Source organism: Prionailurus bengalensis, chromosome E1, assembly GCF_016509475.1.
Source record: "Prionailurus bengalensis isolate Pbe53 chromosome E1, Fcat_Pben_1.1_paternal_pri, whole genome shotgun sequence".
In the NCBI taxonomy this organism is placed as follows: Eukaryota; Metazoa; Chordata; class Mammalia; order Carnivora; family Felidae; genus Prionailurus; species Prionailurus bengalensis.
In genome coordinates this window covers 16670410-16696823 of record NC_057347.1, presented here as the reverse complement: position 1 = coordinate 16696823, position 26414 = coordinate 16670410, and the positions used below count along the sequence as shown (strand labels likewise).

Below are 26414 nucleotides of genomic sequence, written 5' to 3'. Positions count from 1 at the left end.
CTCTCTCTCTCTCTCTCTCTCTCCCTCCCCCCCCCAAGTAAATAAACATTTTTTTAATTAAAAGATTTTTTTCTTGTGATGAGAACCTTTAAAATGTACTCTCTTAGAAACTTTCATATATACAGTATAGTATTGTTCACTATAATCACAAGGCTGTACATTACATTCCCAGAATTTATTTATCTTATAACTGGCAGTTTGTACCTTTTGACCACCTTTGCACATAGCCCCTGTCTCTGGTAACCACCAATTTATGCTCTGCTTCTGAGTTCAGTTTTTTTAGATTCCACATGCAAGTGAGATCGTACAGTACTTGACTTTGTCTGACTTTTTTTCACTCAGCATAATGACCTCAGGGCCATCCATGTTGCAAATGACAGGATTTCCTTATTTTTATGGCTGAATAATATTTGTTGTATATATGTACACCACATTTGCCTCATCCATCCAAGTCTTGGATGTTTTAATGTCTTGGCTATTGTAAATAATACTGCAATAAACATGGGGGTGCAGATATCCCTTTGAGACAGTGATTTCTTTTCCTTCAGATATATACCCAAAAGTGGAATTGCTGGATCATATGGTAGTTCTATTTTTAATATTTTGAGGAACCTCCATATTGTTTTTACAATGGCTCTACCAATTTACCTTCCCTACAGTGTACAAGGGTTCTATTTTCTCCATATCCTCATCAATATTTGTCATTTCTTGAATTTTTGATAACAGCCATTCTAACAGGTGTGATATGATATCTCATTGTGGTTTTGATTTGCATCAAAAGGGGTATTTTTTTTTTTAATTTTTTTTTCAAAGTTTATTTATTTTTGGGACAGAGAGAGACAGAGCATGAACGGGGGAGGGGCAGAGAGAGAGGGAGACACAGAATTGGAAACAGGCTCCAGGCTCTGAGCCATCAGCCCAGAGCCCGATGCGGGGCTCGAACTCACGGACCGTGAGATCGTGACCCAGCCAAAGTCGGACGCTTAACCGACTGCGCCACCCAGGCGCCCCAAAAGGGGTATTTTATATTCTGGTGGAATTCCAGGCAGCTGAATCCCACCTTTAGATTGAGGCTGTCATCTATGAAGGAGTATTGGACAGCTTTGTTCAGCAAGCTTGGCGTCCTAAGGCTGTGCCATTCATTGCATGTGAATGTTGCTGACATACTTTCCTGTAAGGGAACCCAGTGCCTCCAGTGACCCCTGGACCAGGACCCAGACAGCTGTGCATGCAGTAGTGCATCAACAACCTCTGTCACTCTGCCTAAAGCACTTCCAGTAGTTGTCCTCTTCTTCCTGAAGACCCATGACCTGACCACCTTCTCAAGGATCTATTTTCCCCACTCCACTTTGGACCTATGCTGCCAACTTTGCCTGCTCTTTCTGTAGGGTGTCCCATACCTGTCCCATGTCCCCATCCCAGGGGGTTAGACACATGTTATCTACCGGGAAATGTTATCAGACTTGGAAGCAAGAAGAATGATCTCTCATTTCAAGTGTGACCAGAATCACTTTGCTCTCTAGAGCCTGTATTTCTGCCAAGTGGCCATACTTCCTCCCCATGCCTAAATCCAAGGGTCTCTAAGTCTATAGATGCTGGTCTCTGCAGGAGTTCCCCTGCAGGAGCCCTAGAGCTCCTCCTCTGCCAAAGCAGCCAGATAGATGTGCTATTACCATCTATAAAGAAACTCACTAGCTTCCTCAAAAAAAACACCACCATGATCCACCAGAGATGGCAATGGAGGGAGATGACCCACCATCATGGGGGAAGGACTGCTGGACTCACAACCCTGATTAACTGTCTTCAAGATTCACCTTCCCCAGGCGATCTTTCCCTAAGCACTATTGCCACCATCGTGGTGGCTCTAGCAATTGCTATTCTCTATCTCCCTCCATTGCAAGAGTGGGACAAGCCTCTCCTTCATTCCTCATGGCACAGCTGAAGATGAGATAGGAACCTTTAATAAGACACTACCAACTTTCCACAAATAAGAAATGTGAACACAGCACTGAACTGAATATGCAACTGTGATCATATGCCTGGTTCTTTTAAACAAGTCAAAGTGAAATGAACAAGATACCAAGAATATTGTTTTGTCCTATTAATTTGGACCCTCTATATACCCTCATTGGTTTGGATTTAGTTACAGTTCTCTACCGCCTTCTTAGACTTGGTTTCTTGGGTGGTGATTCCTTCTGAGATTTGTTGTTTTCCCACCTGCAATCACAGTTAGACCTGGGTTAAACAGGGAGCCTTGAGGGTGCCTTTTATGAGATGCTCACCAGATTTCAGGCTCTAGAGGAGGAAACATCCATTTAGTTTCAGAATAGATTCCTTTTGTTCTGGCAAATACCTCTTAAAAGGCGTTGTATGAAAGATATTGGAGAAGCACTCAACTCACACACTGTCTGGGAAACTAGTTTAGGGTTCAGTAAAGACCTGGGGCCTGGATGCTTGACCCATTTCCCATGCATGCAGACCCTTTCCATCTCTAGTCCAAGTCATCCTGGGGGAAAAAAGAAAGAAAAAAAATCAAATCATCAATTCTCTTTTTGCTTTTGGTTTTAAACAACATGGTTTTATTTATCTAGGTACCATCACTGATGCTTTAATATCCAATAAGGTCTGTTCAAAATCAGTTTAATGAGAACATTTTTCTATTTAAGGCTAAGATATTTTTCCAGATTTTCTTGACACAGTTTTTTTTTTCATTTTAGTGGATGTTAAATCATCTTTTATCTCAAAGGAGTATAAAAATTATATGTTTTTTTAAAGTATTTTAAAAGGTCAACTGGAACTAAAAGCCTTCTAACAAAAGAGTCATTAGCCCATCCCTCTTCTCTCTTCTCAGTCTCCCAGGTCCCCTCATCAGAGGCCATTCTTTTTGACTCTTTTGACTATTTCTTCTGGCATGTGCACATTTCTGTCTTTTTAATAGTGTAGAGCATTGCTATCTTTTCATTCCTCAATTTTAAACCTCGTCAACTGATTTCCTCTTATTATAGATGAAAGTTGAGTTCTGTTGTACCACCATTCTCTTATCCTGTCCTCTCAATGTAATTATATTATCATTTGGAGTTAAATCAAAATGCATTGTTTACATGATTTTGCCTATGCAAATATGATCCACAGCTGAACATAAAACATATTTTGGTTGCTCCTTTTTCACTCTTTGTCTTTCCTGAAGTAAATAATTCACTTTTATTTATGTTTTATTTATTTAAAAAGTTTTTTTAATGTCTATTCATTTTTGAGAGACAGAGACAGAGCGCGAGCCGGGGGAGGGGCAGAGAGAGATGGAGACACAGAATCCGAAGCAGCCTCCAGGCTCTGAGCTGTCAGCACAGAGCCCGACGCGGGGCTGAAACCCACGAACTGTGAGATCAGGACCTGAGCCGAAGTCAGAAGCTTAACCAACTGAGCCCCCAGGGGCCCCTTAGTTTTATTTTTTAAGTTCCTAAATTTTCTTTGTATTTCTTGACAATTCCCACCCCATCCATTTTGTCTCTCCATATAATTTCCCTTGGGGGAAGTTTTATCAGGTGATTTTTTTTAGTTCCTTTTTTTTTTTTTTTTTTTTTTTTTTTTTGCCTTAAAGCCATCCCTTCTAGAGATCTTGATTCTCCTTCTATCTGGGGTCTTCCCCACCCAGATCTGCTACTCAGTTGCCTTCCTGAAATCCATTTTGCTGCTATCATAGGGATTTACTTTGCCTTGCTCTGAGGTAGCGTATCTCTCGTAGTTTTCTGAGAAAGAGTGTGTGAATGGTAAATTTTTTGAGACTTTCATGTCTGAAAATGTTCTTATTCAACCCTCATATTTGATTTTTAGTTTCCCAGGGAACATAATCTTGAAGACAATGACCCGTTGTCTTTTTTGAGAAACTGAGATTGTAATTCATATACCACAAATTTCACCAATTTATCCTGTACCATTCAGTAGTTTTTAGTATATTCATAAAGTTTTGCAAACATCACCACTAATTTTGGAATATTTTCATCACTTGGAAAAGAAACCCAGCACCCATTAGCTGTTCTATTCTTTGCCCCTCCCTACCCCTACCCCTGGCAACCACTAATCTACTTTCTGTCTCTAGGATTTGCCTGTTCTAGACATTGCATATAAATGGAGTCATACAAGATGGATTCTTTCACTTAGCATAATGTTTCAAGGTTCATCTTTGGTCTATGTATCAATACTTCATTCTTTTATTATGGCTGAATAATACTCTATTATATGGATATAGCACATTTTATTTATCCATTTATCAGTTGATGGAGACATGAGGGTTGTTCCTACTTTTTGGCTATTGTATATAATGCTGCTACGAACATTTGTTTACAAGTTTTTGTGTGAGCATATGCTTTATTTTGAGAGACAGGGAGGAAGGGAGGGTGTGAGTGGGGGAGGCAGAGAGAGAGGGAGAGAGAGAGAATCCTAAGTGGGCTCCATGCTGTCAGCACAGAGCCAGCCGGATGCAGGGACTGAACCCACAAACCGTGAGATCGTGACCTGAGCCGAAATTGAGTCTGACACTTAACTCATTGAGCCACCTGGGCACCCCAACAATAATTATTTTTTGAAGTTTTCTCTTCCCTGTTGTTTCTCCTTTCTTTCTGTTTTTAGTGTTTTTGTCTGTATCTCATTTCTACATCACACCACTGGGCAACTTCCTCTCCCCAACACTAGAAATTTATTTCTCAAAGGGGATAACATAGAAAGTCTCTGGACTGGGGGACGTCAGACACAGTTGAGAGGGAGAGGACCAGAGTGAAAACTGGGAGATTATGAGTGTGTTTACTGAATATAGAGCCCTCTGTAAGCTTCCTCGACAAAGCTCCAAACAAAAAGGAGGAAACAAAAGGACAAACAGCTGATACCTGTACTTTCGGGGTGTAAGAAAAATACTATAGGACTTTTGTTTGTAATTATTGCCTATTGCCCATCACTGCCTACTTTGTTTTAAAATGAATGATTTATAAATAAATATACATGTATTGGGGCTCATGCTCAATATTTGTTACTGATGGAAGTACATAATCAGAGTTCAGAGTCTACTGCATTAAACTATGAATTTTTGTAAAGCAAATTGCATTGATTTCAATTCTCACATTTAAAAAAAAGTTTATTTATTTTGAGAGAAAGAGAGGGAGAGAATGAGGTCGGGAGGAGCAGAGAGAGAGTGGGAGAATCCCAAGTGGGGCTCATACCCATGAACGGTGAGGTCATGACTGGGCAGAAACCAAGAGTCAGATGCTCAACCAACTGAGCCACCCAGGCACCCCTCTCATATTTGATTTATAGATATATCATGAAAAAAAAGCGCCAATACAATGTGATATTGTAAGGAAATTATACCAACAGAAATGAAACTAATATGCCTGCAAGAACACAATGTTCAGTCTGGAGCAAACTTCTACCCAACTTTGGGTAATTCGAGAAAAAAATGTGTTTTTACCTCCCCATTTAACACTGATCCTAGAAGCAGCACTCTACAGTACATTTTGGATCACTTTAAGTTAATGATAACATAGTAAGTGCCTGAAAGCCATGGCCAATATGGGTGTTCTGACCTACTTAAGAACTGACTGAAACATGCACACACATGATCTTTTAGCTATATGATGTTGCAGGACATTCAGCCCATTGCATGTGGCAGTAATGTTAAAAGGTGGCACAAAGTATACAAAACAATAGAAATAAAGGAACTAAAACTAAGAACTAAGGCTAAGGAGAGAAGCATTCAAGAAATACTTGGGTTATTAGTTGAAAGGAGCAGTTATACTTTGACTTTTGAACTTGATGCTTAAGTACTTCATTATTTTTGCTTTGCCCATCTTTCTAATTGCCTATAATTCCCAAAAGGGGAGTTTACTAATCTAGTGTTAAAACAGAGATCTGTAAAGGGAGTTTGAATTAGAAATATCCTGGACTATCCCACAGCTTTCAGCAAAATCAATTCCTTATGTAATTAAAAGTTTGATTAAACTAGAACCTACAAAAATACCATTAAATGTTTTTGAGTTAATAGGTTTATAAACAGATTCAAGGGTTTGACCCAGCAATTCTTTTAGCTCAGATTTCCTCCAATAATTTACTATAAGCTTTACCAAAGCAAAGCAAAAACAAAAAACAAAAAACAAAAAACAAAAAACAACAACATAATTTCTAACAGTTAGAAAAGAAACAAATTGGTCTGTTTGAAAGAATTACCAAACCTGTGCAACCTGGCTCTTGTCATCTGCCAAGCGGCAAAATCTGGCGTCCATCCACCACAAGAGGGCAGTAGCGCTCAACCGTTGTTAATGGGAACCCAACAGAGCCAAGGAGGCTTCATTAGAGAAATCATTACAGCTGTTGTTAACACATCACTCTCTCACTGGAAAACGCAGGCAAACAGGAACCACAACCCAGATAGGTTCAGAGCTTCTGTCCTGGGTAACAATAAGACAGGAAATAAGCAACAGGGGCTTGTGAAAGGGAGAGGCCTCCCTCCCCATCCTCATGTCCTTGAGTCACCGTGGAGATGGCCGACTAGCTTAATAATGGCTGCAGATAGGGGTCTGTTTCATTTGGATGTTGAGATAAAAACGCTGTGGCAGGCAGGCAGGCATCAATGGAACAGAGCTCTTGATGGGGATTTGGAAAGGGCAGAAAGAATAAAAACTGTGGGGTGCAGCAGAGCCGATATCTCAGAAAATGAATTAGGTTTGGTTTTAGGTGTGTTCTGGGATGAACTTTAGATTCATAACACTGGAACGTTAAGATAATCAAAGTAATCTTTCCAGCCTATAGCATTACTTTGTAAAGTTTCCAGGAAGTGAATTAATAAAAAAAGGAATCAATTACAACTAGTGCACCTCAATATTTTAAGTATGTATGTGGATTGGTCTGGGATTGCCCAGAACTTGAGATGAATCAGATATTTGTACTATGCTCTCATGACCGCCATCTGTTTTTGTTTTATTCATTTGTTACTGAGCTATAATCTGAAAAGACTTTTAATATTTGAAAGACCTAATTTAACCATTCTGTAATTTAATGTTGTTTCAACATTTATTGAACAGTTACAACCGAGAGAAAAGACAGTGCCTCCGTGTGTGTTGAAAGAAAAAGTTTTAGAAAATTGTACCTCCATGTTTTAAATCAGCCTCAAATAAAAATTGAGACTTGTGAATGTTTCCCAGTTTTTACGTGCCTTTCATATCTTGTATTGTACTTTTGTTGAAGTCAAAACTTTGAAATCATAGAAAGGCTAAATCTAATTCAGGGAATCTTCTTTCTTCATAGAAAGAAGGGATAGAATATAGGGAAATAAAATGTTCTGTCATTCTTTTTAAGTTTATTTATTTATTTTGAGAGAGAGGAGGGGAGGGGCAGAGAGAGGAGAGAGAGAATCCCAAGCAGGCTCTGCATTGCCAGCGCAGAGCCCGATACAGGGCTCGAACTCATGAGCTGTGAGATCATGATCTCAGCCAAAATCAAGAGTTGGATGCTTAACCGACTGAACCACTCAGGTGTCCCTGTTATCCTTTTTTAAAAAATTTTATTTTAGAGAGAGAGAGTGCAATCAGGGGGAAAGGTGCAGAAGGAGAGAGAGAGAGAGAGAGAGAGAGAGAGAGAGAGAGAGAATTCTAAGCAGGCTCCATGCTCAGCACAGAGCCAGACACAAGACTTGATCCCAAGATCCTGAATCATGACCTGAGCTGAAACCAAGATTCAGATACTTAACCAACTGAGCACCCAGGCACCCCGTTCTGTCATTCTAATACAGATCCATGAAGGACATACTTGTCATTAATGAGCCATTGGATAGAAGATGACATTTAAAAACTCTTATTCAATTATAAGTATCACTTAATGGTTTCTTCAACTCAAATAGCAAACATTTATTGGATTAGTCACTGTGGTAGACATAAGAAGTAACAAAAATGAATAAAACATCGAGCTAATGGTGAGAGGCACCTGAAAGAAATATTGCAGCTACTCTGTGACAGATTTTTAAATATCTTTTCTTATTAATCCTCATAACAGTTCTGAGGTGTTATCCCTGTTTTGTAGAAGAAGAAACAGGCTAACACCAATTAAGTGGCCTGCTGAAGGTCACAGAACTAGTTGGGGTAGTGCCAAGATTGAAACCCAGATATGTTCAATTTTAAAGTATATTCTCTTTTCATTGGACCATTCTATCTGGATATTAGTCACTGACTCCTGGGAAAAAGTAACTTTTATGAATGGCAGTTTAATAGTTTACAATTTAACAAATGAAACATATGGTGTGCAGTTATTACATATTTTAAAATAAATTTTAATTAGGAAACATTTTAAACATAGAAATTACAGGGGTGCCTGGCTGGCTCAGTTGGAAGAGCATGAGACTCTTGATCTCTGGGTCCTGAGTTCCAGCCCCACGTTGGGTGTAGAGTTTACAAACCAAAGTTAGAGACTAACACCTGTGTAATCATTACAGCGCCATATTCTGTATCCAATCTGAATGTTATACATGTTTGAGTCAGACTTTTTTTTTTAATTTTAATGTTTATTTTTTGAGAGTGAGACAGAGCACAAGCAGGGTGGGGAGGAGGGAGCAGAGAGACACAGAATCTGATGCTGGCTCCAGGCTCTAAGCTGCTAATGCAGAGCCCCATGCAGGGCTCAAACCCACAAACCATGAGATTGTGACCTGAGCCAAAGTCAGATACTTAACCAACTGAGCCACCCGGGCGCCCTGAGTCAGACATTTTTAAAGAAATAAAACATTAGAGAAACAGTTGAGACTTTCTACCTCTCCTTGATCCCTCCCATTCTCTTTTTTTCCTCTCTAGAGCTAAGACTATTATGAATTTGATGTTTATCAGTTTTATGCATGATTCCTTACTTTTACTTACATGTTTATGAATCCATAAACAATACAAAATTATTTTGCAGTGTTTTAAATTATATTTTAATTGTATCCAAAAGAACATATTATTCTACAACTTGCTTTTTGTGATAATACGTTCTGAGATTTATCCACAATGTAATGTGTAGCTTTAGTTCTTTATTCATTAAATGCTATGCAATATTCTATTATATGAATGTATCAAAATTTATTTATCCATTTTCTTATAATTATACATTTAAACAAAATTCTGCCATGGTTTTGATTCAAAGCATATCTGATGAACTTTCATCATAATACTGGAACTTATATATTTTAATAATAAAGGTACAAAACTATCCATAATAACTTTTTTTTTTTCTTGGTATAGATCATTCTCGAATTGAAGTATGGAAGTTTGGTAATAGTGTCATCGAATACCTATACCACTGGGCACACATCTGTTTAACTCTCATGGAGCTAAGCAAAAAAACAAGTAGTGCTATTGCACCCCCATTGCCCTCCAAAACTGACTCCTACGTGTATGCAAAAATGCCAAAGGGAAGCTTGCCAGGGAAATGCTAATGAATTGGTATTCAGGCTATTTTTGTCATGTTCAGTTTTGCTTGTTAACTATAAAATATCTTCAATTGGAAAGGAGTGTCACATAGACATATTTTGCTCCTAGACATTGACCTCAGCATTTTCCAAAACGAAAATGCTACCTAAGGAGAAATTTGATCTAAAAAATATCCAGTTAAGGTAGCCATAACCAAATGCATGTTATAGGATATATTGAAAAGTTTCCTTTTAGTTTTAGCTTTGTATCTGCCGTGGGACTATTGTGGTTAATTGGGTAGAATTATTTCAACTCTTTAAAGGTGCAAAGTAAAGACTGAGGATTTATGGAAAAATGGCTATTTTTACATTAAAGGAGTACCAAATAATAAAGATTTTAAGACATGAACTGGGAATTGTTTTTCTAATTTTTTCAGACTTAAATTTGCACCACCTTTTCCCCCTCCCCAACGATCACTACTCCTCCCTACTGACTTTAACAACTTAAGTTACTTCAATAAATAGAAATTCTTGTAGGAAAATGTCCATGACTCATGGAAAAAAGAAAACACCTTTTTTTAAGAACAAAAACCTCTCAAGTTAAAGAACTGCAAAAAGAGTTTATATTTATTTAAAGCTTATTATTACAGCAAACTTTACTGCTCTTTTTTGAGATTTCATCTTTGCAATAACATATCTGATGAGAGTCCATTTTTAATAAAAATTTGGGAAATTAAACTTCATTTTCTTTATTTGGTTGACAAAATGTGATGTGTTGCAAACATCTTATAATTTGAGGTTGGAGGTCCCTTCTTAACCTTCTCTGATAAAGTGGCAGCAGTGTTATTACCAGTTCTCATCTCTTGGATGATCGCATGCCCAGTCTTAACCTATAAGCCTATTTCATATTTGGAAGAGGGCTTTTCAGGGCATTTGCAACAACATTTCTAGGAACAATGTTCTTGAAGATATTAAACTGATAGCCACATATCCTGATGGCTGCAGAACAAGCTTATAGAGCTCACTGTGCATACAAATGGCATTTTAGGCAGCGAGCAGAGGACTTTTTTGCAGAACGCTATCTTATTAACCATTATCATGGGAATTAAGTTAACTAAATGACATCTAGCTTAATGAGAACAGGTATCATACACTTGCATGGAGTTTAACTTGTTTGAAGTATTTTCACACACATGCTTATAACCTCCCAATAACCTGTAAGGTAGGCGGTCTAATACCATTATCCTCACTTTATAAATGAGGACATAGGCTCAATGCGTGAGTTACCTACGTCACAACAGCTGGTAAGAAGCCAGGGGACCTAGCTTCCATCTATCCTACCTTTTGCCAGCACTCAGACATCTCACTGACACTTTTCAACCTTTACCAGACTAATGATTATGCTATCAGTCTTTTAGAAACTACTTTAAAATTAAGCAACCAGGGATGCCTGGGTGGCTGGTGGTTGAGTGTCCTACTTTGGCTCAGGTCATGATCTTGCGTTTCATGAGTTTGAGCCACACATTGGGCTTGCTGCTCTTAGCACAGAGCCTCTGTTCCCTTCTCTCTCTGCCCCTCCCCTGCTCACACACACATTCTCTCTCTCAAAAATAAATAAAACATTAAAAAAATAAGTAAAATTAAGCAACCAACAAGAAAGATTAATTGAATTTATTTAATGATCATTCAAGTAAAATACTATCCCTTAACACTAGGAGCTTACTTTTTTAGTGACGAGGATGTTATTTATACTTGACAAAATTTACATACAGATTTATATTTAAATCTATTTATTGAATACATTGCTTTACTTATAGTTATATATACTTCAGAAGCTTGGACTTGATTAGTTTTTTGTTGGCTTTCTTTACTGTAGCTTATACATAACATGGACACGGTATGGTGCTGACCATCCAGACAATTTTCCCTTTATTTTTTTAAAATTTATTTATTTTGAGAGAGAGAGAGAGAGAGAGAGAGCGAGCGCATGAGCAGGGGAGGGGCAGAGAAAGGGAGAAAAGAGAATCTGAAGCAGGCTCTGTGCTGTCAGTGCAGAGACTGACACAGGGCTTGATCCACAAACCATGAGATGGTGACCTGAGCTGAAATCAAGATCCAGATACTTAACCAACTGAGCCACGCCTCCCCCCCCCCCTTTTTTAAAGGAGACAGATGTTTTTTGAAAACACTGTAAGGGAGCAGTGGCATGCAGGACAGCAAAGGATAGGCTGTCTGCCAAGAAGCGGTGGGGGGGGGGGCTATAGTTATGGGGTGAAATGAGGAGGTATGGGAACCTATGGAATTTTCCTTTTTTGGTAACAGTGCCTGGTTGTAAGTAGCCCATTGGTCAGCTGGGGGCTATGGCTATTTTGAGGTGGGTCATTTATTTTATTTATTTTTTTTTCAACGTTTATTTATTTTTGGGACAGAGAGAGACAGAGCATGAACGGGGGAGGGGCACAGAGAGAGGGAGACACAGAATCAGAAACAGGCTCCAGGCTCTGAGCCATCAGCCCAGAGCCCGACGCGGGGCTTGAACTCACGGACCGCGAGATCGTGACCTGGCTGAAGTCGGACGCTTAATTGAGGTGGGTCATTTAATGCACCTGTTTGCATGCAGCCTGGTTATCACTCTGGGCCCTTTTGCCTTACTCAGGTTTCCATTGCTCAAACCTGTTGCGTAAAACAGCCTCTGGATTCCACCCTGACAGATCAACAATGACAAATCTTTGGTATTTGAGTAGAGGTCTCATCTTCAGTAGCTGCTTCTTGCTAGACAGGGTGGGTGCACGTCTCTACCTCAACTTGTGGGTCCATCAGGGGTTCTGTGCAGTTATAGACCAGAACATGGTATTATTTAATGTGCTGAAAGGAGATTGGAGTGAAATTCACTGGTAGCCAGGTCCATGGGATTTAGGGAGAGGGGACCCTCTGATGGCATGGGCTGGAATCCTTATTGAATAATCATTCCTATACATAATTGTTGGATTCACTCAGACAGGTAGGAATGTATTTTGCCTGTAGATCAAGATGGTGTTGGATCTGAGGGAACAAAGGATAAAAGCGTGCAGGGGAGAAGGAAGCAAGGCAGCTGAGCGTCAGCCAGCATCAGAAAGAGTCCCAACTGAGTCTGTAATGTGTGCAGATTTGCCCTGGATGAGCTTCTGCTGCCAAATGTGCTGCAAATTGGTAACAGAGACCTCAGGGGGATGGAGTGGGAGAGGAAAGGAAAGCAGTCTTCGCCCTCACAGGCATGAGGTGTCGAACCTGTTTGCCCTTGGACCTTCAGACCACATGGGGATAGCTGCCCTGGCCAGAAAGCTTCAGTTGTGGAGGGTTAGACTGCCAAAGGGCTGAAAAGAGAAAGGTGAGGGAAGAAAGGATTCCTCTGAAGGTCAAGAGGGGAAATCCCTCACCCTTTCAGGCAAGGGCAGTCTGGCAATTTCCCTCTGGGGCCTTTGGCTCCTTACCAAGGAGTGACCTCAGCCAAGGTCATCAGTTCCTCAAGGACTACTAGAGATGGTTCTCTGAGGAAAAGTCCTGAGAAATTCCTGGAGAATCCAGGGAGAGTCTGGGCCCAGCAGAGATTCCCCATATGGGCCACAAAATGCCAGGTCATCCAGATTGGGTGGAGAATGGTGGCAGGGCAGTGAAAGAATTCACCCAGGGCAGAACAAAGGAGATAGAAGTTTACTGAATACACCACAAGGGAGCAGTGGGCAGGACAGCAAAGGAGAGACTGTTTTCCCAGACCATTTTCCTTTTTAATTATGGCTTTCCATGGTCCAGCAACAACTTAAGATTTCAAGACAATGATACTGGAATCTCAGGAAAGCTTCTACTGCCTCTTTTCAAGCTTTATGGAAATATAGCTTACATGATGTATAATTCATCTACTTAACAGGTACAGTGCAATGCTTTTTACTGTATTCAGAGAGTTTTGCAACCATTACAACAATTTTAGAACATTTTCATCACCCCAGTGAGAAACCCCATACCCATTAGTAGTCACTGTCCATTTTCCCCCACCTAAGCCCTAAACAATTATTCATCTTTCTTTTTCTATGGATTTGCCTATTCTAGACACTTCATATAAATGGAATCGTACAATATGTTGGTCTCTTGTGACTCACTTCCCATTCCCTCTTTATCTAAATATGTTTAAGCAACCAGCTACCCTTAACTTCCACAGACATCTCCAATCCAGACTCACAAGATCTTCCACAGGTAATTTAGGGAATTTTCATTCTTCTCATGTAGTTTTTACGCAATGCCACTCCCACCTAACCCCACCCTACATCATTAACTCTGTGTTCTTACTCTCCCTTGTATGATTTTATTATAAAGACCTCCCTCAATAGATATCAATTAAATATTGCCTATTTCTTTGTCCTTAGGAATAGTAATTACCCTCAGTAGCTGTTCCATCTCTTAATCATTAGCTCTATTTTACCTCTCTTTGACTGTCCCTTCCATAGACCACAACTAGGAGGGTACCCCTTGGTGGCCATATTCTGTTCTATGTGACCCTGACTCTGTAGCCACAGCGTTTTGAACTGGGGTTGACCCCTTGCCAAAGGAAGACCAATTTGTGAAAAGGCCTAATATAGAAAGTAACCAAACCATGGATAATCCAAACTAGGAAACAGCAATAAGAGCAGTGTCTAGAAGGACAGTAAAGAGTTTAGAGAGGCCAAAAGTGTCACGTCAGGCCTTAAACAAATTAAAGGATACTGCCTTCCAGACACTACAAGTTGGCAGCGAGAAAGTTTAAAAAATGCGTAGTTGGTTAGGGACAAGAATGCACAAAAAGGCAGAGGGCACAAAAAGAAGCAGAGACTGAAAGAGTAGGGAAGTGACATCAGTAACATTAATGTCAAAAGATTAAATGGAAGATCCATTAGTTTGGGTGCTGAGGTCCCTACAGTTGCCTTGGATCCAATGCTAGTCAACTGTTCTGTTCTTGAGGTCTTACTGGGAAGTCTAAGACAGTTGGAATTCTCTGTTGTGTAATAGGAGTATGGTAGTAATGATACCATCTTTTATTGGTTCACTCTGCTTCTGTTCTTACACCATCTTCAATTAAAGTTCCCAAACTTGGGTTCAAAATGTTAGGAGTCTTTTCCGTGTCTCTGATTCACTGCTGCAGGTACCACCATTGCTGCAAACTCTGCCAAGTGATTGAAGAATTTGAACTCTCTGAAACAATGCATCAGAGGAATCAGCCTTCTACCTTTAGGAAAATCTCACAACTGCTTCATTACGACATCCCAAAGGCAATGGGAGAATACAGGATTCAATACACCAATTCAAAAGCTCACATTATATATAGGATATTGAGCTGGGTAATTTTGTGTAACTAATTCCCCATTCAGTCTCTTTAAGCAAGAGGCAGACAGTCTTGGAAGGGGGCTTTATTTTTACCCTCTATTGATTCTTTTTATTTTAAGCAAAATAACACATACTCATAATTTAAAGAGTCATCTTGTTATACAAGGTCTTTTAAGACCACAACATTTCCCAGCCCCACCTCACCCCTGTTTTTCTTACCTCCGAGTCAACTACTTTCAATTCCTTTAGGTCAGGAATTAATAAACAGCTCAGGCCTATTATGATAAAGTTTTATTAGAAAAGCCATGCCCAGGGGTGCCTGGCTGGCTGAGTCCATGGAGCAAGTGACTCTTGATCTCAGGGTCATGAGTTCAAGCCCCACATGTGATGTAGAGTTTACTTTAAAAAAAAAAAAGAAAGAAAGAAAAGGATGCCCATATTGTTTATGACTGCTTTCATACTGCAAGGGCATAGTTGAGTAGCTGCCATAGCTACTAAGACCCCAAGACCCACAACCCCTAAATATTTACTATCTGACCCTTTGCATAGTTTCCCAACCCCTAGATTTTGACATGTACCTCCATATTGTGAAATAACATGTGGTGTGGCTACATTTTTTTCCCTGATTTAAGCAATATTTATTAACCTCTCAGTATGCATTACAAAGATTCAGCTTCTTCCTCAGTATGTGCGTCCACACACACACAAATATTTCCCATTCCTCCATCCTTTTCAATATGTTGCACTGGAATTTAAATTAGAATAGATTGATATTCAGCATTTGCATTATCATGACTATGTATGCTATTTAGGGCTTAGCCATGTAGTAAATTACAATCATTTTCCTTTTCTGAACATCTTTTCACTTTCCCTGGAGTTAATGTTTGGAGTTAAAGTTTCTTTTGGAGTCAATGTCAAAAGTGGCTGGAGTGACTATAATAATAACACACAAAGTAGATTTCAGAGCAAAGAATATTACCATGATAAAGAAGGTCATTTCATAATGAAAAATAGGTCAATTAATTAAGAAACCATAACAATCTTAAATATTTATACATCTAATAACAGAGTTTCAAAGCATATGAAGCAAAAACTGAGAGAACTGCATCCATGGAGACACAAGTAGATAACTAGTTACCTAGGGTCAAAGGGTTTGTGCAGAAATGAGTGACTAATGTATATATGCTTTCTTTTTTGGACATTAAAATTATTCTAAAATTGATTATGGTGATGGTAGCACAGCTCCTTGAATATATTAAAAACCATTGAATTATATACATTTTAAATCGGTGAATTACATGGTATGTGAATTATAGCTCTATAAAACTGTTTAAAAAAGAATGGCTGTGGGGCGCCTGGGTGGGTCAGTCAGTTGAACATCTGACTCCTGATTTCAGTTCAGGTCATGTTCTCAGGGTTGTGGGATTGACAGCATGGGGCCTGCTTGGGATTCTCTCTCTCCCTCTCTCTCTCTGCTCCTCCCTTGCTTACACTTTCTCTCTCTCTCAAATAAGCATAAAAAAAAAGAATGTCTGTACTAGATAGAAATCTGATCTACATAGAAATAGTAAATGTGTGCATAAACATTTTTCTTATTTTAAAAATAGCTTTGAAAGATAATTGCTTGAAGCAAAAATAACAATTTATTGTGTGCTTGTAACATAGGTAGAAGTAAAATGTGTGAAAATAATAGCACAAAACCTAAGTGAGGGAAAATGGAAGTATACTTTTGTAAGGTTTTTTTTTTTTTTTTTAACGTTTATTTATTTTTGAGAGAGAGAGAGACAGAATGCAAACAGAGGAGGGGAAGAGAGAGACGGAGACACAAAACCCAAAGCAGGCTCCAGGTTCCGAGCTGTCAGCACAGAGCTGGACACGGGGCTTGAACTCATGAACTGTGAGATCATGACATGAGCTGAAGCCAGATGCCCAACGGACTGAGCCATCCAGGTGCCCCATAAGGTTTTTTAACTATACATAAAGAGGTATATTCTTTACTTGAAGACAGACTGAGATAAATTAAAGATGTATACAAGAAACCCTAAAGCAATACCTTGAAAAACAATAAGCAAAGAAGTATGGCTAATAAGTCAACAAAGAGGTTGCATCATAAAAATTGTAAGCTGAAACATAAAAATTTCTTGATTAATCCAAAAGAGGGCAAAAAAAAAAAAAAAAGCAGGGAGGGTTAGAGAACAAAGAACAGATAGGAAAATAGAAAAACTGCAGCCATACTCATACTCACTTTAATGAAAATGTTCTAGGGGTGCCTGGGTGGCTCAGTTGGTTAAGTGTCCAACTCTTGGTTTCAACTCAGGTCATGATCTTGCAGTTCCTGAGTTCCAGCACTGCACTGCCAGTGCGGAGCCTGCTTGGGATTCTCTCTCTCTCTCTCTCTCTCTCTCTCTCTCAGAATAAATAATAAACTTAAAAAAAAAAAGAAAATGTTCTAGACACGCTAATAAATTATCAGATTAGATTTAAAAAAAAAGCAAGACCCAAATACAGTAAAATCTTGGATTGCAAGTAATTTGTTCTGTATTCTGCAAGACAAGCAAACATTTCTAATAAACATTTCTAATAAATTTTAACTTGATAAATGAGCAATGTCTTGCAAATACGAGTAGTATGTGATGCCAAAGGTCACACAATCACCACAACTGAGCCAATGGTTCTTCTCTCCCTCTCTCTCTACAGGATTGTGGGTGATCACCTCCCATGCTCAGATGCTCAGTCTCAGATCATGGTGTTTGGCAGAAATCAGTGATTTTTCTGAACTTTGGAAGTGCCCCAAACTAGCACTAGTGTATTTTTTGTCACTTCAAAGCACCTATGGACAGTCTTTTGCTTTTCCATACAAGAGTAAGCTTAGGAATGCTTTGATTCATTCTAGGTCAGGCTGCCTACAGATATAGACCTTTTCCTCTGCTGCTTTATTGCCCAGTTACATTAAATACAGTATATGGGAATGCAAACTGGTGTAGCCACTCTGAAAATGGAGATTCCTTAACAAGTTAAAAATAGAACTACCCTATGACCCAGCAATTGTACTACTAGGTATACCCAAAGGATACAAAAATACAGATTTGAAGGGGAACATGTACCCCAATATCCATAGCAGTATTATCAATAGCCAAATTATGGAAAGAGCCCAAATGTCCATCGAAAGATGAATGGATAAAGATGTGTATAATACATATATATAGATTACATATATACGTAATCTATGTGTTAGATTACATATATACATATATATGTAATCTATGTGTGTATATATATGTATATATGTGTGTATATATATATATACACACACAATGGAATATATATACATATATATGTGTATACACACACACACACAATGGAATATTACTCAGCAATCAAAAAAGAATGAAATCTTGCCATTTGCAACTCTGTGGATGGAACTAGAAGGTACTGTGCTAAGTGCAATTAGTCAGAGAAAGACAAATATTATATGACTTCATTCTTATGAGGAATTTAAGATACAAAACAGACGAACATAAGGAAATGGAAGCAAAAATAATATAAAAACAGGGAGGGGGGAAAACATAAGAGACTCTTAAATACAGAGAACAAACTGAGGGTTGCTGGAGGGGTTGTGGGTGGGAGGATGAGTGAAATGGGTAAGAGGCATTAAGGAAGACACTTGATAGGATGAGCACTGAGTGTGATAGGGGATGAATCACTGGAATCTACTCCTGAAATCATTATTGTACTATATGCTAACTTGGATACAAATTAAAAATAATAATATACAAATAAAATACAGTATATGACAAGTTTATTAATATTGTACTGTAGTCAACATCCCTGTGAGCATATACAATGGCCCCCATGCAGAAGATCCCATTGAGCCAATAGACAGCAGTGACCCCGTTAGTGATAGTGAAAGTTGTCCTACACAATAACCCTCCTCTCTCTCTTGTCTCCCTCACACCAGCCACAAAGATTTTCAAAGGTTAAGTGCAGGTTAATTTATTTTTCTTTATATTTTATATCATTTTGTATTTTATTACAGTATTATAATCATTTTTATATGAGTATTTTGGGTTATGGAACAAATTGTCTGAGTTTTCATTATTTCTTATGGGGAAATTCACTTTCATATACATATGCTTTGGATTAAAAGCATGTTTCCAGAATGAATTATACTCACAAAGGTTTTATTGTATATACTATCAACATGAGATCCACTTTTAATATAAAGACACAAGTAGATTAAAATAGGTTAGAAGGATGGAAAAAGATAAACTATGCTAACAATAAAAACTGTCCATATTAAAATCAGATAAAGTACATAAAGAGAAAAAAAGACAGGGTCATTTCTTAATGGTATCATGGTCAATGCAAGAGGACCTAACAATCCTAAATGTTTAAATACCTAAATAATAGGATTTCAAAATCGGTGAGACAAAAACTGACAGAATTAAAAGGAGAAATAAACAAATCCACAATTACAGTTGGAGATTTTAACATCCTTTTGTCAGTAACTGAAAAGATCTCTTTGGCTGCTAGAAAACTAGTTTTGAACAGGTCAAGAGCTGGTGGATGAACAGACGAAAAGCGACTAGAATTTAAAAACAAAACAAAACAAAATATATATATATATATAACATATAATTTTGATTCCTATATCCAGTATTACCACGATGCTGTTATTAATAATTTCGTCTATGAGCATAGGTCCTATATTAACATACAGATTTTCAGTTGCCAAGTTACCCTGAGCCAGGTATACTCACACTGAAGCCTCGGTGGGAAAAAAAAAAAAATCGATAGCTTTACAGCAGTGTTTTTCAAACTTGACTATCAAAGCTACCTGCAGGGCTCTGTAATCAGATTGCTGGGCCCCATCCGGGAGTTTCAAATGCAGTAAGTCTGGGAAACCGCCAGAGAATTTGCATTTTAACAAATTCCTGGTGATGCTCCTGGGACCACACTTTGGGAATTGCTGGCCTAGAATTTTGTCATTCCTTTCTTCCCAAAACGTCCAAGCAGCCAGTTGGTTTCCAAACAAAGCCTAAGGCCGTAGGACTCGAGCCCTTGCAAGATGGAAGCAGCTCAAGGGAGAGATTCAGCCGCTAAGTGTTTCAGGCCGCCCAGATCCGCGCGAGAGTGTACGTGATGACGTTGACGTCTGCGTGAGCGTCACGTAGCCGTCGGCCACGTTCAGCGGAGACGGGAGCAAGATGGCGATTCCGGGCAGGCAGTGAGTGATCCGGGAGTTAGGGTTAGGCTGGGAATGAAAGATCACGGCGACTTAGTCTTTGACCGACGAGTAAAAGTGCGCTGGAAGTGAAGGGGCTTTGTCGTCAGGGATAGAGGCGGGGAAAAGCGAGAAATCCTGAGGAACATATTCCCCTCCCCCCCACATTTTCCAGGATGGAAGTCCGAAGTTTGAGGGAGAAACTTGTGAGGAAATAAAGGAAGTTAGGCTGAGGGGCAGAGAGCGAGACTTTTCTATTTTCCAAAAGCTCGGTCTGAGGCCCCTCAGTCTTGCTTCCTACCCCGCGCTTGAGTTTCTCCCTGGTTGGATGCTTTCAGGGGCAATGAGAAGAGACAATTCCTGGCTTCCTTAGAGGGCCTTGTTCTCCTTGGCTGCTCAAGTCCTGATTCCCGCCCTCCCTCCTTGTTTTAAGAATGTTGTGCTGAGAAGCCACAAAAGGGTAGGCATAATAGGGACCTGGGGTATACGTTGCCGCAAGAGAGACAAATATTGTATGTTCTTGAAAGTTTTACCTTTGATGTATAATTCTTACTTTCGATGGAGTTTTCCCGTCATCTCGGCGTTTTAAAGGCCAAAGCGTGAGAAACTAAATGAGTTGGACCTGATGGGATGGTTTTCTGAGATGCTCCAAGACAGAGCAAATGAGCGCAGTAGAATATAATGGGCATTTGTCCCGTGACTTCTTGAGTTTCTCAGTTACTGTAATCTTTTAAAAATTTTTCGTGGGTCACATTACCCAATAACTTATTTTAAACTATGTAAGTACCCAGTAGGAAAAAAAAACAAACAGCTATTTTCTTGTTCGACCACAAGGATAATTTAGAGTGTTTTAAAATTTTTAGTAGGCATGAAACGAGCGTTCCACTAATATGTTCTTTCTAAAACATTATTTCATCATCTAAAACATTTCTGAACTCTTCAGTTATTTCTCTTTTTTTATTAAAATGGTATTTGAATTTGGCCCGTGTCAGCAAGTAATTACTTAGAAGAGTAATTATAAAATCTTAACACACATTAGAACTTTGAGATCATTGGAAAGCGGAAACCCTGTTCTGTGTTCATAAGCTGTGTGATATGTTTTGACTTGGTAGCTTCATCTGGAAGAAGTAGTGGATGTATTATTTTTTAACATTTAAATATAATGGTGTAATTTCTATTTCAAAAACAAAATGCAGGTATGGGCTTATTTTGCCAAAGAAAGCACAGCAGTTGCACCCTGTTTTGCAAAAACCATCAGTGTTTGGGAATGATTCTGATGATGATGATGAGGTAAGGGAACCTATGTTTTTCTATTGCATTATTGGAAATAGAATTTTTTAAATCGAACTTGTGAATTTGATGTCTTTGCTTTCCTTAGTTGTTTGTCATTACAGTGTATCTGGAGTATATTATCATTTACAGAATCATCAAAAGGAATATTTAAAGAAAGACTTTTCACTGATTTTTTTTTCCTTCACTAATGTTACATGGGTAATCTAAGATTTTTTTCAGAAGTTGTGATTTTCAGTTATTTCTAAGTAGTTACACAAAGCTGTTTTAGACAGCTAATACTAAAGTAACAAAATTATTAGTGTAAAGATCCCTGAAAATGAGGTATTAATATGTCACCAATTTCCTAGAAATTTTTATTAGCAAAGTAGTTTCTTTTAAGACTACTTTTGTGATTATTGTCTGCTAAATGTAGTTGTTCAGTTTTGTAATTATGGTAGTGCATGAAGTTACAATTGATTGTTCTACAGTAATAACACCTAATATGAATATTTTCTATTTTAGCAGCCAAAACTATGTTTTCCTGTGAAATCTACAGCTTATAGCAGAAACAACCTCAAATGTATGCTTATGTCTTGAGTCATTTTCTGTATTTCTGAAAGACCTTTGCATCAGTTAGTCTGATAGTTCCTTTGGTCTGGCAGAAAGATAGCTTCTCTTTTTACTCATTTTATAATGACATAGGTAGGTAATTGAACATATTTGATACTTCTTTGCTTTTGCTTTCTTTCTGTTGAAGAAATTGGCTCCAGACACTGTCTACTTCCCTACATTCTGCCCCAGGCAACTATCTCATTGTGATTTTGATTTGCATTTCTCTGATGGCCAGGGATGTTGGCCATTCATGTATCATCTTTGGAGAAATGTCTATTCATATCATTTATGTATTTTAAAATTGAATTATTGCCCTTTTATGAGTTACAAGATTTCTTTATATATTCTAGATATAAACAAGTCCCTTGTTAGATATAATTTAAATATTTTTTCCCATTCTTTTGTCTTTTCACTTTCTTGATAGGATCCTTTGAAGCACAAAAGTTCAATTTTGAGAAAGTCCAATTTATTTTTTTCATAGGTTTCTATTGCTTTGGTGTCATACCTAATAAACTGCTTAATCCATTGTGATGAAGGTTTATACTCGTGTTGTAGTTTTACCTCTTAAATTTAGGTCTGTGATCCATTTTGAGTTAATTTTTGTATATGGTATGAGGTAGGGGTCCTACTATTAGGACCTAGGTCCTAATAGTAATAATACTATTATTTGCATGTGGATATCCAATTGTCCCAGTAGCATTTGTTGAAGGCTATCCTCCATTGAATTGATAGCACCCTTGTAGTTTGTTTTAATGTGCCTTTTCTTTTCTTTTCGTTTTAATTTTAGAGGATGGGAGGCACCTGGGTGGCTTAGTTGGTTAAGTGTCTGACTCTTGATCTTGGCTTGGGTCGTGATCTCAAAGTTCCTGAGTTTGAGCCATTGTCAGGCTCTGTGCTGACAGTGTGGAACCTGCTTAGGGTTCTTCCTCTTCCCCTATCTCTGCCCCTCCCTCCACACTGCCCCCCCCCCCCAATAAATAAACTTAAAAAAATAATTCAAAGAAGAAAGAAAAAAAAAACCCTGAAAAATAGCGGTGGGGGGAGGGAGGGATGAGAGAGAGGAAGAGAGAGAATCCTAAGCAGGCTCCATCTCCATGATTTGGGGCTTGCTCCCACAACCCTGGATCATGACCTGAGCCAAAATCAAGAGTTGGTCGCTCAACCAGCTGAGCCACCCAGCCCCACAAATATTTTTTTAAGTCATCCTACCATGGATATGCTTATTCTGATGTTTCATATAAATCGTCTTGGCACACCATATAATACAAAGCAAAATATTTGAGAAGGATGGATGTACACAAGTGATCTAGAAAGTATAGTCATATTACTGCTCTTTCTTTTCCATTGTGAGATGAGGCTGGTGTACAGTGAGGCTAGAGCTAGAGAAAGCTAGGGCTAAGCCATTTTGCTCTTTCTTCATTCTGTCCCTCCCTGCCTCCTCCCATTCTTTTACATAAAGGGACTTTAATGCAGAGAACTGGTTACATAAGTAATGGAAGACTTAAGCCAAAAAGAGAATAGATGGTGAGGCAACCCAGAGATGAGCCAGTGGTGATAAATGGAGGGATACAGGTAGGATACAGGTCCTGGAGGCCAAGGGCTAGGGTTATCTGGTGGGAACTAGACTCTTCCCGAAGGAGCTGAAGCCACTAGGGAGATTCAGTTTTAGGTAGAGAAAAAGGCAGGGTGGAATTCCTTTTTTTTTCCCTTTCTTCTACCTGCCAATAGATCATTTTTGTCTTCCATTGGTAGAGCTCAGCCAGAAGCCAACTGACAAGCTGCAGCTTAGTTCTTAATGAACAGGATATAAAACTTTTCTTCAGTATGCCTTACCAATAAGATCAGTCTAATGAATTCCAGCTTATTCTTATACTGAGAAATAAGTTTCTTAGTTAAGTATTTTTAAATATTTGTGAGGTTTGAATACAAAATCTCTTATTTAAAAAATCAACAGTTTAAGCAACAATAAAGTTTTTCGTGCTTTATAAAATATAAAGGTAAATTTTATGGTTCTTTTCCTAAAGAAGGCATTTGGTATACCAGGAGAAGAGCTGCTGTAATGCACATCCTTTTATTGTTATTTATAGCAATTTAGCAGAAGCATTTATGAGCCCAAATTTAAGATCAGACTTTTCCTTCCACAGGTCCAGCAGATGGGGCCCTAGTAAATGAATTCAATATTAATATATGCTTATATCCAGAGTAAGTTTAAAAACTGGAAAGTGGTAGCCCAGCACTTTAAATTACTATTTAAATAGTTTTAAATTATCAGAACTAATTAGAAATAATATTTTGTTCAAAGGTAGGGGAGATGGAGTTTTTTACCCCTTATGAGTAAGAGGTTTATATTGTATCCAAATGCAACTGTCTGATCATAAGTATTTGAGTGATTTTGCTATTATAGTAATGTGTTTATTCCATTTTATCCAGTGTATCCTTTTTTCCAGTGCCATTGCCACCACCTTCATTACTTATTTTAATACTTTGTAATTAGTTTCCTTATCACCTGTCTCCTTAAATTCGTTTGAAATACTGTTGACAGATTGATCTTTCTAAAGCACAGTTGTGTTCACTTATAACCTCCTTGCTTTTGAACCTGATTGTATTTAAAATCTAAACTGCTAATCCTGACATTGGAAGTCTTCCCTATGCTTTGGCTTCAAAATGCTTATTAGCATTTTTTACTAACTGTCCTCCTCTATGCAAAGTACACCGTCATGTTTGTGATTTTTCACAGCTCTGCTTTTCTTCACATTGGAAGTCTCCCCATCCTACGTGTATATTTTATAGCCATCCTTCAAAACCCATTGCAAAAGCTGCTTCCTTCAAGATTTCATACAGCGGGTGCAATCTCATCCTTTTTATGTCACTCTACTTATCTTAGCACTTAGCTTTTCATACCTTGTGTTGTAAGTTATTTGCATACATCATGTCACTATCTCGGAGTATGAGCTCCATAAGTTAGGATCTGGATATCTATGCTGATACATTTTTTTTAATGTTTATGTATTTATTTTGAGAGAGAGAGCGAGAGTGCGAGCACATGCACATGCCCATGAGCAGGGGAGGAGTAGAGAGAGGACAAGCTCCATGCTCTTAGCTCAGTGCCCACTGTGGGGCTCAAACTCACAAACCGTGAGATCATGACCTGCATTGAAATCTAAATCAAGAGTCAGAGGCTTAACTAGTAGCCACCAAGGTGCCCCATGCTGGTACTTTTACTACAAGTACAGTTATTTACTTAGATGTTTTAGCTGTCTATATTGTAAAGAGACAGGTAGTAGAGCAAGCCCACTACAGAACTTTGCTTTCATAGTGTGAAAGCAGCCATTAGACAATATATGAATGAATGAGCGTGACTAATAAATATATTCTAATAAAACTTTATTTACAAAAGGAGGGTGGCTGGATTTGGTTGTAACTTACTGATCCCTGGTCTACACAATTATTCTCAAGAGTACTTGTGATAACCAGTAGTATTTCACAAAGTTTATAAGATAGTCTCTGACCAAAATTGATGTTGCATGACAGGTTCAACAAGGAACTTCCTTCTAGATATTTCTCAGTAATGGATGCTTGCTCATTTTGCGTAGCATAGTGACTTTTCCTTTTAATCTTGGCAATTGAAATGCTTATTTCTAGACAATATTCTTGCAAGATCCTATTTTGCACAGTAATTCATAATGCCATGAAGAAGTATCCATACAACCTGAAAGTTGTTGCAGTTTTGTATCTTTATCCTTTAAGAGGATAAGTTAAATAATGTATATAATGTACTTAATATAATGTTTAGGACATAATAAATGTTACATGTATTTTAAAAATTGCATTTGTACAGTTTATTAAAGCTCTTACTGTGACCATGTTCTCATGCCATTAATATTCCTTGAAACTGGAATTTTTAAAATGGCTTATGGAAATTCTTCGTATGGATTGTATGTCTCTCTCAAAAATAAATAAACATTAAAAAAATAATTTAAGGGGTGCCTGGGTGGCTCGGTCGGTTGAGTGTCCGACTTTGGCTCAGGTCATGATCTCGTGGTTTGTGAGTTCAAGCTCCACATCAGGCTCTGTGCTGACAGCTCAAAGCCTGGAGCCTGCTTCGGATTCTGTGTCTCCCTCTCTCTCTGCCCCTCCCCTGCTCATGCTCTGTCTCTCTCTGTCTCAAAAATAAATAAAACATTAAAAAATTTTTTTAAAATAAATAATTTAAATAAACTTAAAGCATGAGGTAAGGTGAAATAAACAGAATACAAAATTGAATATGTATGATTGTACAAAGCTATATGTACATGTATAGATAGAAAAATGAAAACTATTATTTTGGATGACAGGATTTGGTTTTTTTTTATTTAAAAAAATTTTGTTTATATTTGTTTATTTTTGAGAAACAGTGAGACAAAGTGTGAGCGGGGGAGGGGCAGAGAGCGAAGGAGACACCGAATCTGAAGCAGGCTCCAGGCTGTGAGCAAGAGGTCAGCACATAGCCTGATGTGGAGCTTGAACCCACAGACTAAGATCATGACCTGAGCCGAAGTCAGACGCTCAACCGACTGA

At 38.4% G+C, this 26414-nt stretch overlaps 2 protein-coding genes and 1 long non-coding RNA gene across 4 annotated transcripts in view; 2 read left to right on the top strand and 1 right to left on the bottom strand.

Annotated features, from left to right (window-relative positions):
* EFCAB5 (EF-hand calcium binding domain 5) overlaps positions 1-9827 on the top strand; it is a 194975-nt gene extending 185148 nt beyond the window's left edge. The window contains 1 exon segment of the mRNA XM_043585552.1: positions 9252-9827. Coding sequence (XP_043441487.1) covers positions 9252-9445 — 194 coding nt within the window. The 3' untranslated portion in view covers positions 9446-9827.
* On the bottom strand, positions 2282-19953 carry LOC122486080. Its single transcript, XR_006298005.1, has 3 exons — positions 19587-19953; positions 6219-6434; positions 2282-2506 (listed from the first exon to the last, which is right to left on the bottom strand). It is a non-coding gene; the product is annotated as an uncharacterized LOC122486080 (long non-coding RNA).
* Positions 19897-26414, top strand: part of NSRP1 (nuclear speckle splicing regulatory protein 1) — a 68531-nt gene continuing 62013 nt past the window's right edge. Inside the window, exons 1-2 of one of the 2 annotated variants that reach the window (XM_043585559.1) lie at positions 19897-19976; positions 21170-21263. In XM_043585559.1, the coding sequence (XP_043441494.1) occupies positions 19957-19976; positions 21170-21263 (114 nt within the window). In that variant the 5' untranslated portion in view covers positions 19897-19956. Of the gene's footprint in view, positions 19977-20256; positions 20434-21169; positions 21264-26414 lie in introns of those variants that run through there. The other variant, XM_043585560.1, reaches the window with a different exon arrangement.